This window comes from Bombus vosnesenskii, unplaced genomic scaffold (assembly GCF_011952255.1).
Source record: "Bombus vosnesenskii isolate JDL3184/JDL3185 unplaced genomic scaffold, Bvos_JDL3184-5_v1.1 scf7180000013348, whole genome shotgun sequence".
Lineage (NCBI taxonomy): Eukaryota > Metazoa > Arthropoda > Insecta > Hymenoptera > Apidae > Bombus > Bombus vosnesenskii.
In genome coordinates this window covers 1,552,310-1,567,242 of record NW_022882984.1, presented here as the reverse complement: position 1 = coordinate 1,567,242, position 14,933 = coordinate 1,552,310, and the positions used below count along the sequence as shown (strand labels likewise).

Below are 14,933 nucleotides of genomic sequence, written 5' to 3'. Positions count from 1 at the left end.
CTACCATACATCCTAATTTTTAACAAAGATGAATTAAGTTTTAATGATACTACCACATAATTTTATCGATAGATCATGGACAGAATACCAAGAAACGATTTTACAAAAAGGCGCATAAATAACTTTAGGAAATGGCATTCAATCGCGTTATATCCTTCCTACCTAGTATGTATGTACTAGATACAAAAAATTCCAAGCATCTAAAATATTAGTACAAAACATAATAAAGAGTATCAATAACAAGGGATTAAATTATTGTTTCAAACCTTGTTACACAATTCATTTAACATAAAGATTAATTTCAAAATTACAGAATACCGCCAAAATATACACCTACAAAAATAACGTATGAATTCATAGAAATTCCAGTTTTCTATTACGTAACGATTCATTTCTTTTCGATTAGAATGTAATCGAAATCGTGCGATAATGGCACGATAACGATTAACAGATTATCATAAAAGTGGTAAGTTACGCGCGGAGCACGTCAGTTGATTGTAAGGTCGTCAAGGTAAAGTATGTTGTGAACATAGTAACGAACAAGCGGTTGAGTTGCCGGCTGTCGCCGTCACATGCAGCCAGTTATCCCGTCGACGTTAGGCGGTGCGTCGTTTGTACGTAAGACGTGTCGTTCAAACCGCTGTTTCATCTCTGTTTTTCCTCTATCGCCTTCTTATTCTACTCATAATCAGCTGGAATCGAGCAACAGAAATTTGGTTATCGACATGACATGCATCGGTACGCGTTGGCAGTGGCGTAGTTGCGGTCGAAACAGAACGGACCAAAGCCGTGTAGGCGCATCGTTATGAAAGGGACCAGTCGTCCATGAACACAAACGGAACGTACTATCTTGACGTTACACATGTTGCATTGAAAGGATCGGTGAACTCTGGTTGCTGAACGTGCACATAGTTAAACAACGTTATCGAAAGTTATTAATTGTTGGAAAGCGTTGTGCGCGGAGTAAAATGAGGTAAGAGGCAATAGAAAAATTTACTCTGCTAACCAATACGAAATAGATCCGGGGAATAAAAGGTGGACGCATCGTTCGAGGGTCGTGTTTGCTCGTATTGTGTCGTCAAAACTACATATGGGTGCGCGTAAGGAACGAGGAAATTCAATGTATCGGTGAAAATTGGGGAGGATCGCTGGTAGTACGTAGTGACAAAGAGGGTGCTTTGGTGTCAATAACTGTGAATAGCAGGGCGATCCTCCTATCTCTCCTATCGTTGTTCCGGTGGAAGGTGGAAGAAAAAGAGAAAGAGAGAAAGAGAGAGGGAGAGAGAGGAGTACGTTCGGTTGGTATACCTTCGTTGACACAGCGTGCCGGCGTTTTGGAGCGCTCGTAGCCGTGGACGCGGCTACGTAGCTATCCTATACCTACCCTATAAACCGCGCGGGGGAACCTAATACGTGAATGTGTTGGAAGCGGTGGCCACGTCTTCGTCGTCGTCGTCGTCGTTGTGATCGCCGTGAAAACGGTGTTACACCGTGGGAATTGCCGAAAACACATCATCGATGGCCCGCGCGATTTTTCCACACACTCGGTATCCGTGATCGCGGCACGGCGAGAACCTCGTCAAGGATGCCGCGGATACCGTTTATTAGATATCCACGAAGGATGGCGGGCTTTGAGATCGTCGCTCGGATCGATAGGTACGAAAGGATCGAATAATCACGGAGGAAACAAGAGAAAGAGACAAACAGATAGAGAGAGACAGAGGGGGGGAGAGAGAGAGAGAAAAAAGACAAAGTGGTGAGGTGAGTCAGGAGACCTTCCCCTATCCGGAGGTTAGGCCTCCGAGTATCAAGGATCCTTATTCGAAGATGAACTCCATGATATATACCTTGTACGGCTTCGCTATATTTTTCATGATATTCTGGTCGGTAATGTGGATCGTTCATGTACTGGCACTGATAGCCGGTCACTGGAAGCTGCACCGTAAAGTCACTCAAGTACCAACCTACGAAACGCCCTTACCCGGTGTGTCGATCATAAAGCCTCTGATGGGCGTTGATCCGAATCTGTTCAGCAATTTAGAGACATTCTTTACGATGCAATATCCCCGTTACGAGTTACTGTTCTGCGTGGAAGACGACTCGGATCCGGTGTTGATGTTAGTACGTAAACTGATCGAAAAGTATCCAGAAGTGGATGCGAGACTTTTCATCGGCGGTTGTAACGTGGGCGTGAATCCAAAGATCAACAATATGCAACCAGCGTACGAGGCGGCTAAACACGAGTATGTACTGATTAGTGACAGTGGTATCAAGATGAAGGAGGACACGCTGTTGGACATGGTTAATTACATGACCGACAATGTTGCGTTAGTGCATCAGATGCCGTTTACCTGTGATCGCGAAGGTTTTGCCGCGGCATACGAGAAAATCTTCTTCGGTACTGTACAGTCGCGTATGTACCTAGCCGCTGATTTACTTAGGATCAATTGTCACACAGGGATGTCAGCGTTGCTGAGAAAAGCTCCTCTCGATGAGGTCGGCGGTTTAAAGACGTTCGGTGTGTATTTAGCCGAAGATTTTTTCTACGCAAAGTCACTGACCGACCGTGGTTGGCGAATCACTGTGTCCTCGCAGCCGGCGTTGCAGAATAGCGGTCACTGCGAGCTGCATTCGTTCCAGGCGAGATTACGAAGGTGGGCGAAGCTCAGGGTGGCTATGTTGCCTACCACGATCGTTCTCGAACCGCTTAGCGAGTGTTTAGTGTTAGGTGCCTGTGCTTCCTGGGCGGCCAGCGTACTCTTCGAGTGGGACTCCCTTGTTTTCTATTTGGTACACATACTATTGTGGTTCATGTTCGACTGGACGCTATTGAGCGTCGTCCAGAACGGTCCGTTGCCGTTCAACAAGTTAGAATTCGTATGCGGATGGTTACTCAGCGAGATCACAAGGCCTTATCTTTTCCTTCAGGCAGTTCTAGATCCTCTGATACAGTGGCGGTCGCGTGTCTACAAACTCAGGTGGGGTGGAGTCGCGGAAGAGGTTAAGGCAAAAGTCAAATATTAAATTGCACTATGAAACCAGCGGTTTTACTTTTTCCTCCTTTCATTTTTTCGTTTCTTTCCTTTACTTCTGTTTCTTCCTCTTTCTTTGATACGTATGCAGGGTATTCCAGTTTTCTTCGATCAAATCTTGTCAGGATATTCTATGATCATAGGTAAATACAAAGAGAATGATACCAATCTTACGATTACTATGCTATAAGACGAAAATAGATTCGCTATCAATATACAATGCAAAGTTCATTTTCACTATATTATTTGCTCGATGTATGTACATAACATTTTTTTTTCAAAGTTAACTAGATATAAAAGTTTAGGGCGATATCATCGGAGGCCTAACCATCGTTCTCTTCGTATTTCTCTTTTGTTATAACTTTTTAATAAAGCTTTGAACAATTATATTATAAAATCGGTATACGTTTACACAAAGTCTTTTCCTTATTTATATCCGTAAAACATCCTGAAAATATTTAGCCCGAAAAGACTGGTACATCCGATATACACGTAGGGATTAATATGCACACATTGAGCTAGAAGCGTGGATGTTTTGTAATATCCGATATATTATATTATTACGCATGTAGTTCTTATTATACTTGAATTGCGTTATACCGTGGAAAAAATATACGCCGTATATACACGATATTTACTAGATAGGGGTGTTTACGCGTCGTGTGTACATGTACACGTATATACGTATGATTCGCTTACGTGAAACAATAATCGCGACACGCATGTATGCACGTGTGCCATCATTTTTCAATTATTCAGCATATCATCTCCACCAGCTCGTTGGTATGCTCATTTCAAGTGCAATGTTTACAGAAAAAAGAAGAAAAGTATAACGTAAAAAAAGAAGGATCTATTATAGGTTATGTTAGAAAGAGAAAACACGTAGTAAATAATCGATGGATATGTGGCTTTTCTTCTTTTTTGTTTCTTCTTTTTTTGAAATCCTCGTCTGGAACGAGGTCCCCTTAAATCGTTATTGTAGTATATTCGGTGTGAAATTATTCATACGTTTTAAGGAAACGATTCCTGTAAAAAGCTATGGTTGCGCTGGCTTCGCGATCAATTTAACATCTTATCGACGTAGTTGGTGATTTATCTCGAAATATCTTTCGCGCGTTGTAGTAACTAATTGGTAAGGTTAATGTTGTTTTGGTTTTTAAGTAAATATTTATTTTTAACATTAAAAGGTATTTAACAAATGATTATATGATTAAGCGAAGTATAAGCACGTTCGATTATGGAAAAAGAATTTTTTACGGGTTTGATGATAATAATATTCGCTGCTAGTACTAACTAGTGTTTCTTTTCGACGTCTCCGTGTCGGTAAACTGGGAAGAAGTAGAATCAAATAAAAATATACATACGTGTTAGCCGAAACGATTAATTAACGCGTTATAGACGGTACATATGTAGTAATTGTACATAACAAAGAAGCACATTTTTAGGTATCAAAGTGCTTAACCCTATCTTATATTCTTTCCTCTTCTTTACTTTTCTTTTCTTTTTAAGATTACAATCTTTGCTGAACTTTTTGTTTTATTACGCAAAATATTAATTCCAACCTAATTTCGATAAATCGCTAGAATGGAACAAATACGATTATGTAAATATTCATTTATTTGATATGTACCTTTTTTCGTTTCATTTGTTTAATACGCAACGCGTATATGTACATGCATATTTTCAATTAGAACTAATTGTTATTGTAAAAATCCCGTGAAAGCAAGTACCTTCGCGTCGAATAATCGAAACAAATTGATTGTGTTACGTAACGTTCAACGTATTGACTATGTTACTTTCTATTGATGCACATTTCTTTCTTCAACGTCTAGTAAAGTTTGAATTCAATTTCATCTGTCCGTGCTATTATCGAAACACGTTTATATTTCGAACATAAGATATCGGACGCTTAATTACGATATCTCCCCAAATAAGAAGATTAACAAGTATTAATAAGTATTAAGAAGATTATCAAGTATTCAAAATAAATTCGGATTTATCTAAATCCAAATACTTGCCTACTTCTCGCAAAGTGTCGAGAAAAAAGAAATCGCACCATGTCGCTTAATTGTATTTTTCTACGAAAGAACTAATGTTTTCTAAGCGGTACTTGTCTCGCTTAATCGCTTACTAAGACTAATTAAGGGCATCTGCACGATGCATCTTTCGTGATTAATTTTTCTTTGAAAATTTCCTACAAAATTTAATCCCTTGTAATTAATTAATCATCAATGCTCAAAATTATCGCCAACCACGATAATGATTTAGATTATAGTTAGATCGATCGAACGTTATTATATAAAGAGAAAAACACTCGTGTAGTTTGTAGATTATCGAATGACAGGCATCCCAAAGGTTGTGTCGCTTCTTGACGCTAACTTTATGCTTATAATAATAATATTTACATTGGTAATTATTTTCAAGTACTGCAACTTCACCCATTTCGACGATTTTTGAATATGTTATACAAATTAACGTTTTCAACAACTTTTTCTTACCGCATAACCTTAATTGTCCAAAATGTTCGCAAAAATGTATCGGTATCAGTGAATTCTATCTATAATCGTGCGTCCGTGATAGCTTATGTGTTAACATTGGTAAACTGACGCTTAACTAAATCTATATATGCTATAAACAAACGATAAGAATTAGTTTTCGGCCAGGTGCTATTTTATTCGGCCACAATGAGATAGTCGGCAACCAGTACCAGCGCATACGTTGCCATGGATACACAATACAGGCAAAATTCACTGTAGTTGTACCGGCAGCCTCTTACGAATATCTTGGAAGCTAAGGTCAGCCGAGGATTATATGTTTAGGAAAACGTTGTTCAAAATATTGATTTCTACAACATATTAAAAAATCATCGAAATCGATGAGGTGGCAGTACTTGTAAATAATAACAATATTCCCTTACGTTTATTTTTGCTGGTAGATCGGATCTTGTTTTACGGGGAAGTCGAAAATTTACCTTTGATATTCTCTTACGCTTAAACACGTTCTCCGTACACGTTACGAGTATTGTCAGCGGCACGTTTAAATATATTGCCTCTTTACTCTTTTTATACTCGTTGTTTCTCGCCTTTTTTTTAAATAAAACATATCCCTTCTGATTGCTTTGGATACATTTTGTAGATTGACGACAACAGTATCTTGTAAAGCATAGAAAAAAGGTTTCTATAAATATATCGCACAAACAAGATACGGACATATAAAATTCGATAAGAAACGACACGATTTACGAGATGACCTAACGCGATACTTTTATTTAGTAGATTCAAAATACTTAATATCGATTCTTATCCCTGCCGGTACAAAGTCATACGTTTCTCGTGCCTGCAGTCCTAACAATAAGTGAGATGACGCTAGTCATCCTCGCATCTAGGATGGCGTCGTAGAACTAAACACTGGTTAACATAACGTTCGTGTACGTTCTCATATGGCACGCGTTCGATCGATTTCGTTGATTAGTTAAGATCAGAAAGGTTAATAGGGTTTGTCGAATCTAGTCTTGAGTGTAATTCGCTGTAGAAGCTTCGACAATTGTACATGGTATATATTATCCTTTCAAATACGAGTGTTCCTTGCTTTTTCTACATTCCATATTCATCGTGTGTGTGTGTGTGTGTTTCTACGTGTGTGACGGTCGCCATCCTTATAACGTTTCGAACGAAACCATCGACTCTTTGTTCTCTGTCTTGCGAACCAATTAGTACAAACTAAATATGTTTGTAACCAGTGTTAATTACACTCTTCTATTGTCCCGTGCGTTTTAATTACTCGTGCAGCGCAATCTATATCTGAAACTATACCGCTTGATTAGAAAACGCACGACAACATCATTACGCCAAGGTCCGCTGTTATTAAGATTTTCCTGTGTTCCGCGAGCACGTCACCGGGTAACAATGAAAAAACAATCTATCGGGCAGGGTCATCTATACTCTGTGTTTAGTAAGTGGAGTCAGTACAGGTAAACAGACGCACGTGACTAGGGCAGAAACGTATTCATAATTTTCAGTTACAATGAAAAAGAATATCGATGTATTATTCCTTATACATTTAAGTATCTGGTGTAGCAGCATCTTTTTATTTACACAAAATTGTTGAAATCGAGTTTTGTCCGGGTTTTCGGTACAAGCACCATCGTGCGTGCTATTCATCCGAGAGGTAACGACGTAGGTAAATTTGCTCCTGATGTCAAATACTATCAATTTATTATCGAATAAGAAACGAACACAGAGGCAAAGGGTCGAAATGATATAAAAGTCTGTACAAAAAAAAAAAACGTTCTAGAAATCAATTTTCTAATTCCTACTTTTGCTTTTCCAATTTCCGATGTTTTTAATTTATTTCAGTGAACGAGTTATCTAAAAGGCTAATTGCTGTCGTTAATTTTTCAGAATATAAATATAGAAAAGAGATAGATCCGTGTTATCTGGCTGTTATCTGGTTCGATGGGAAGCGGGGTTTTAGCAAGTTTTCTACACAACGAGCGGCGCTGCGGTGTTTAACGACAAAAGTGAATCTAAGGCTTTTGAACCCTGACACTTTCATCAGTGAAGTGGTCAATTAATTGTGATATTTATATCGTACCCGTTCCACTACACAACCAATAACTGTTTAACCCTTGCCTCGTCAGGCTTCAACGAAATAGTGTGCGTGCGTTTAATTAATAGCAATTGTAACCGTACGATTTCGAATGGTTGGGTGCTATTGTGATTTTTCAATCGTAATAGTTTGTAATTGAAGGTCATTGATCGTGTTTACATTCAACTTATATTCAAGGTTTACATCCTAATTTCTTATTTGCTATAAGCCGTTAGTTTTCAGCATTTTTCTCCTAAATGAAATAATGCCGAGTTTACGAATGTTTCCAGATCGATAATTATAATTTTTTAATTTCTACAACGATAGAATTTCATTGTCGTAGCAAATAAATTGTTATAAAATCTCTAAATTATTTACTTTATTCTTGTATTTCGGATACTTTTAATTCTATTACGTTTTTGTTGAACTCGTTCCAATAATCGCTATCATATAATATAAAACGGATTATATCCGTCAATTCGAAAATAATCGATGGAACTCTCTTTGGCCAAACATGGTTCTTATCAACGAACAGTAACTGTTTTTATTTAAACAATGAATTCTTATTTCGTAACTTGTCCGTCGTCGATATTTCGTTTCCTTTTGTCCTCGTTCGATAGTTCTTTCACTCGACGATTTCGCTTCATTAGCGCAAAAGAAAAAAGCGACATTTTTTGTGATTCTGCTGAAATCGATAACTCGTATTAAAATTGAACACTGTTTACGTGCGAAGAACGTTTCGATTCGCGGAACTAGAGGTCAGTTGTGTCGGCTAGATTTTTTCCACGAATTGCCACGAGTACACTCTTTTTTATGCCGATGCAACACGGAATATTGGCCGCCCTCTATCTTATCGTGATTTATCGAAAGTCAAACGATTATTTCACTTTACTCGTCGACGTTTCCATTTATCAGGGTTTAAAGTCTTCAATATCGCACGTAATAATCTTCAATCTATAAAATTTATATATTCTATGTGTAGAACTAGAAAAAGGCAGGAAAGACGAGGGAGTAACTAAAAATGTGACAAAGAAGTTATCGTCCAGTTTGAATGAACGAAGAAAACGGAACGACATTGGAGGCAATCTCGCGATGGGAATCTTTCAGGACTTGTTTTGCTCAGAGAGCAATTCCTTTTAAAATCTATCGTGTAATAATTTTGAATGCGATTAAAATTTAGTTGAATCCACGTCGATATATTTTATCAGAAAAGACGTGAGAAGTGATGTCGCTTTCTTAACCAAAAGGTGCAATAGCTTAACACGGAGGTCCCCTCCGTGTTAAAAATTAGATCGAATTATCATCGAGAGTATCCAGAGAATTTTGAATATTCTTCTTTTAGGAATTTGGTAATTTAAAATTATTGCTTTTAGCTTCTACAACGATGTTTGTTTTATTTTTTTTTTTTATTATTATTATTATCTTTCGAATAGAAACCTCTTAATACATGTAGTCCTGATAAAATTTATTTAGTAAGAGATACAAACACGTTTAAGGAATACACCCTTGTTTATTTGTAGGATAGTTGGAAAAGAAAATTCTCGTAACTTTACGTAAAGTATTATCGAAACAGTTACGTTACGCTAACTTAGCTCTTTGGTTTTTTACTTTTTCCAAGACACGTAATCTATATTCCAATGTGCTGATAAGATTAAAACGACACGATCAATAAAAATGAAACTGCTGCTGACTCTACGTACAGGCAGTGCGAGACTGACTCGTGAGGCTGCCTCGGCACGAACCAACGACCGCTGGGTTCTTGGCGAGATCAAAGGTGCCTCGCAGCTCCTTCGTTTGGACACGTATATCGACGAAATGGATCGAGACGACTTTGTCGAAAGCGTAACCGCTGCTCACTTTGCTTCGCGTAATTACGTCGCGTACTCTGTGTTACGACAGGAGGCAGGCTCACGGGTAAACCTCGCACTGACTGTACATAACGTTAGACACAAAATCGCTTGAAATAGAGCGTCTTTTGCTCAACGTCGCTTTATTTTAACGTGCAATTCGAATCAGGCGTTTCAAGACTTTCGAGGATTCCTTTCATCCCAGAAGTTCGTCCAATTCTTCTTAATTGCCAAATAACATCATCCATCATTTTCAGCCATTTAAGTCACTGACGTAACCCTGTATACTCCTATTGAAAGTTTATTATGAACTATGACTTTAAGATAATGTTTTAAACTTCGCAAAGAGATACGTACTCTGAGATGAATCATTGCTAATCTCTACGTACGGTAAAATGTTTCTAATCGTTATTTTTATTTTCAAGCAACGAGTTACTTAGTAATTGTTCCCAGCAATGTATAGTGTACTCTTAAGTATGCCCTACCTACGCAATGAGATTTGCCCCGAGGTATGTCTCCGAGTATCGTTCGAGGCGAGCTCATGAGACCTACTTATAAGAGTAGTATGGACATCTTTCGAGCAACGAAATGTCATTTCTATGCGAGAAACAGTTGCAATTGTTTAAGTATAGCAGTAGATATGCGTATGGAAGAGCAAACAATACCACGTAAAAGAGGAAAAGGATCTCGAAGAATCAGCTAATTGCCAATAGAATCGCTTTTTGGTCTCAGTTCGATCAGGACAATCTCGCCAATACTTTAATGAAATTTTTATTAACGAAAATATAGAAAATAAAAAAATTTCGTCGTTACATTAGCGTTTTATCTCACTGATACGAGGGCGAAACGCGTGGCTCTGCTATGCGACACTCTCGAATACTTGAGATCAGGTCACGAGGACAAGGATGATACAATGACGGTAAAGACTGATGATACAAACAAAGCAATCTCACCCTCACCGTATCCCATCGAAGACGAAAGACCAAAAGTGACCATGAGGTCAGATAATATCTTACTGACAAATAAACGAAAGGCATCTGCTCTGCAAGAACGCAACCTACTGCTATATGATTAAATACAGTAACTTTCCGTCCGTTTTTATGGCTTTACATCTACGTCATGGAGTACAAGAAATTTAATCATGTCCAATTTATTTAACTTCAATTAGTATTACCAAAATACCTTGGTCTACCGGACTTCATCTCATTAGCATTTCCTGGCAAACTATAAACAAATTGACTTTTTATCGTTAGCTTCCTACGTCATCGAGTACAAGGTCGTAATAGGGCTTAAATTAAAGTTTATGATTCCCACTTTACGAATGAAAAGATCTGGCTGACTTCCGCTTGACTTCTGCCTGCCATAAATATGCAGTAGACCAGTTCTTTAATACATACGAGACCGTGGCTATTTTTATATCTTGACTAAAAATTATTATTAATGCGTTTTACGCTGTTATAAACATATATATGTATATATTAGTTTATTTACAGATATTTTGCTCTTTATTTTGTAGAACCAGTCGTATGAAGGACAAGGAAAGATGTGAAGCAATTATTACTTTTGTATTTGTTTTCCTCGTCTTTCATACGATAGGTCTTACAAGATAAAAGCTAAATTATCAGTCATGCTAGTGTTTTTTCGGCATATGTAAGTTAGTAATTTGCTATAAAGAATATCAAGACAGGGCATTAAAAATTATACGATTCTATTTAAGGGAACGTATATCACCTTCGTATGATCTTTATGCGCCCATCTATAAGAAAATTAATTACATCAGATTATGGTCCTCTTGAAATCATCCATTTTTTATCTGAACCATTTATTATATAACTGTCACTTTTACCAGTAATTCGTATTTATAGATTAAAATCGGTATATATACATTTATATGTTTACCGTAGTGAAAAATGCGCTCCCTTCTTCATTTCGCATTGTCGACGGCAATTAGTTTATTTCAGAAACAAATTTTCTAACGCCGTTTCACTTTGAAGTCAGAATGGATACTGATCGTAAGTAGGCTTCATGAGACCCAGAACAGATCTCATGATACCCAGAACAGGTCTCATGAGATCCAGCTCGCTTCGCATATTAGACCGAGGAAAATCCCATTGGGTAGGGCTCGCAATCATTGCAATCGCACTTTTTTCGATACGATTGCTGATTACTGTATAAATTTTCCAGTAATTCTAGTAGACAAGTCCTCGAGATTATATATGCTTAACACTGCGTTCCCCGAATTCCACCGTCTTATCCGTCACACCAATCAACATTTATCCTGAATTCAAGATTTCACGCAATCAGATATTACACAATCTTTCTTTATAAAATAGATTACAATCTTTATGTGTGTTTCAATTGCCTTGTTCTTCAAAAAAGAAAAAAAAATACGATTTCACGTACCTCGTTCTTTATCTTAACTTCCTTTCAATTTGTCAGACCTCCATTGGGGTTAGGTTGGGGTTAGGTTATAGAAATAGCTTCGTGGTTTCAGGTTATGTAATTCGATGTTCCGACGATCAATTTTTGGTACACGAATATGTAGGATTTTCCTGTAATTCGCGATAAATTGTATCATTCTCAGGAAAAAGGGCTGCTGGACTGCGCAAGATTTGCGTTTTCGTTGAAACGACACGGCCACATGGAGAGCAGATCTTTTTGATGTCCTTTCTAGCAAGATGAAAGGAAAGTCGTACGAAAACACTCTTTTTGCACGAACCAACGGTCGCTTGGACTCGAGTGCCATTATGAAAGTGCATTTAACGAAAAAGGAACAACAATGGCGACTGTTACGAGGATCCATCTGTAGCATAATCTTTTTTTGCCGCGGCATAATTTGTCGCATCTTCTTTATGGGAATTATAATTTTAATTTAAAGGTGACGATTTCTTTTCTTCCTTCTTTTTGGTTCATATTTCCTTTTTTCTCATAGGAAAAGTAGCACCTTTTTTCACCGATAAAATGATCGATCGTTGTTTGCAAAAACCAAGATAAATCAATCAGCTTTCTGTCCTAACTCATCGCCTTTCCATTTTGTCGTTTAGTGTTACTTTTCAGATAACGTATAACCACCAGTATATATGTTTGCTGATATAACTCAATGTTTATCGTATTTATCATATTTTTCATAAAAACGGAGTGAAAAATCAAAACGAAGCGTATATAAAAGCGGATATAAAAATAGCAATAAATGGTTTATTTACAGATGTTAGTCGATATCAAGCGAACGATGATACGTTCATTATTTGTAAAAATTTGATGCAGCGTTGTAAAAACTTATTTCGTGGAGTGACTAAGGATTGATATCTAAAAATCGGGAAATATAGGATTATAGGATCATTTATGTAATAGTTATTAGTTAGTTTGATTATTATTACTTTATAAAGTTCGATTCTCGATCTTCCTCCTTTCAGATTCCTCGCTAAATAACTAAATCAAGAAAATTTCTTTATTTCTTTCTGTCCTCACTATGAACGTGTCGTTTTGATATGCATAACAAAATTTGTAGAAACTTGTCCGGAGGTGGTTGAAAATGCTTCGTAAATATCGAAGAGTTTTCATCAAAGATGTATCATAAAGAAGTATATGTCGTACTTACAGTGCTAATTCGAGAATTAATAAAACAAACAACATCCAATTCCTGTGAGGGAAAATACGCGTTCTATAAATTTTAGAGGTTATGGTTAAGCGATATCGGAAATTCTATTCTACGGCTGTTGTGTCAAATTTTCGATTCTTATCTCTCTTGTAGAGATACAAAGTTTTATAGTTTTTGGGATGTATTAGAGAATAGAACTCTTAAACGAGCGTGTCCAACCCAGTGATAAATTTACACGGTACATAATAATTGTGTGATAAACATGACATGACTCACGCGTGAAACATTTCGCTTCTCTCTTTTTCTTTGGTTCGTCGAGAGATAAAGTGACTTGTTGAATTTTCTATATCGTTAAAACACGCTAACTGAGAGATAATTCTCGGATTCGTCATCAATTATATTTTTCTTTAAAACTTTGTCCGCCTAGTCAAGAGTATACGAGGAAATTTTTTAATTTAAGAGGTTAAATCGCGAATTGTCCCTTTTCATATAAATATTATTTGTTAATCAGTTACCTGCGTTTGACGAGTATAGACGTCGTTGCTTGTATTTATTTACGCACTCTAACCTAACCTAGTGAGAAATTTCTAAAACTAAATTCTGCAATTAACTGGCTAATGTCTTAATGAACGATACTTCTGCTTATTTTTACTTTTGTTTTACTTTTTGTTAATGAATATATGGAAATTTTTAATTTTACATCAGATGTCTATCTATCTAATATCTGTATATGTACAAGAATTCTAAAAGCTTTGCAATTTCCTTCGTTGATGATTTTTAGTTTCTAAACTTTCAATGTTCTAAACTTATTCATACAAAAATACGTATGCACAAATTGTAGTAATACTTGTAAGACATATCATATCATCGATAACAATAAAGGAAACCGTGTTGTGGCGCTGTTTTAAAAGCAATAAGGAATTTAATTCAGCTAAATTTAGTAGTTAAACCTTTGAAGAAATAAAATAATCCGGTTTGTTATTTTTTAACAATGATTCATATCTGAGACATATGTCGATTCATTTCGATTTACCGGATATATATCAACATACAAATCATATCAAGAGTCTTGTTTAGTGTCACTATATAATTGAATATCTTGTCCTCGATTGCAATTCATTGTTTAGACTAATAAGTAGTCGTACAGGTGTTATTAAGCATCTGACGAACATCTGAATTGTCGCCTCTTAATTATCGAGAACCAGTCTTGTTCTTGACTATTATCGAAGATTAATTTTCATCTAAAATTTAGTTGTTTAGCGATCTTAATCGTGAACGTCGTGTTGTATACAGCCGAACGTTCGTAAAAAGAATTATTTTCAGATAAAGAGAGCATGAAATGTTTTTATTCGAAATAGTATCTCAACGTTCATCATTATTGGTACAATGAAGGTTATGAAAATCAAAGTAATCATCAGGCAAAAGGTTAATTGTCAAGAAAAGTGTGTTAAGGCATTGACTACCACATTGCTAGTCATCCATGACTCATCTTTCTTTTTTACTAAATCTTTTAGAATGATTAAAATAAAAAACAAAAATTTTCGATAATGTTAACGGTTTAGATAACATTGTCAGAGGAAAAGCGAGCAAATATAATATAATGTTTTACAAGAACGAAACGTTATAATATAATATATTTCAATTTATTTCGGCTTCCAGGACAAAATACGTATATAAAATTCGCATGGCAGGCAACGCGTTAACGAAGATGTGGTCTCGAGGAAAGTTCGGCTAACATGAACGACGTAAAAATTGCTCTGAGCGTTTTGAATGCGAAACATGTTGACACAGGTCGACATTTGGAACTTCCATTGAAGGTTTCGTGGATCATTAAGTCTCTCGAAGGTTCTCGGAGGAATCGTCGCGCAT

General features: G+C 36.8%; 1 protein-coding gene across 2 annotated transcripts; it reads left to right on the top strand.

Moving 5' to 3' along the window:
- Positions 1-504: 504 nt before the first annotated feature.
- On the top strand, positions 505-7,798 carry LOC117236324 (ceramide glucosyltransferase). 2 transcript variants are annotated; one of them, XM_033499161.1, is made up of 2 exons: positions 505-2,978; positions 7,433-7,798. In XM_033499161.1, exons 1-2 carry the CDS (start codon positions 1,828-1,830, stop codon positions 7,437-7,439), a joined length of 1,158 nt encoding a protein of 385 aa, XP_033355052.1. In that variant the 5' UTR covers positions 505-1,827; the 3' UTR covers positions 7,440-7,798. The 2 variants fall into 2 exon arrangements, with proteins under 2 accessions (XP_033355052.1, XP_033355051.1); XM_033499160.1 differs by lacking the exon at positions 7,433-7,798 and having other exon boundaries at positions 505-4,505.
- Positions 7,799-14,933: the final 7,135 nt, after the last annotated feature.

Coding starts and splice junctions, on each gene's coding strand:
- LOC117236324 (XM_033499160.1), top strand. CDS start 1,828: ATGAACTCCATGATATATACCTTGTACGGCTTCGCTATATTTTTCATG.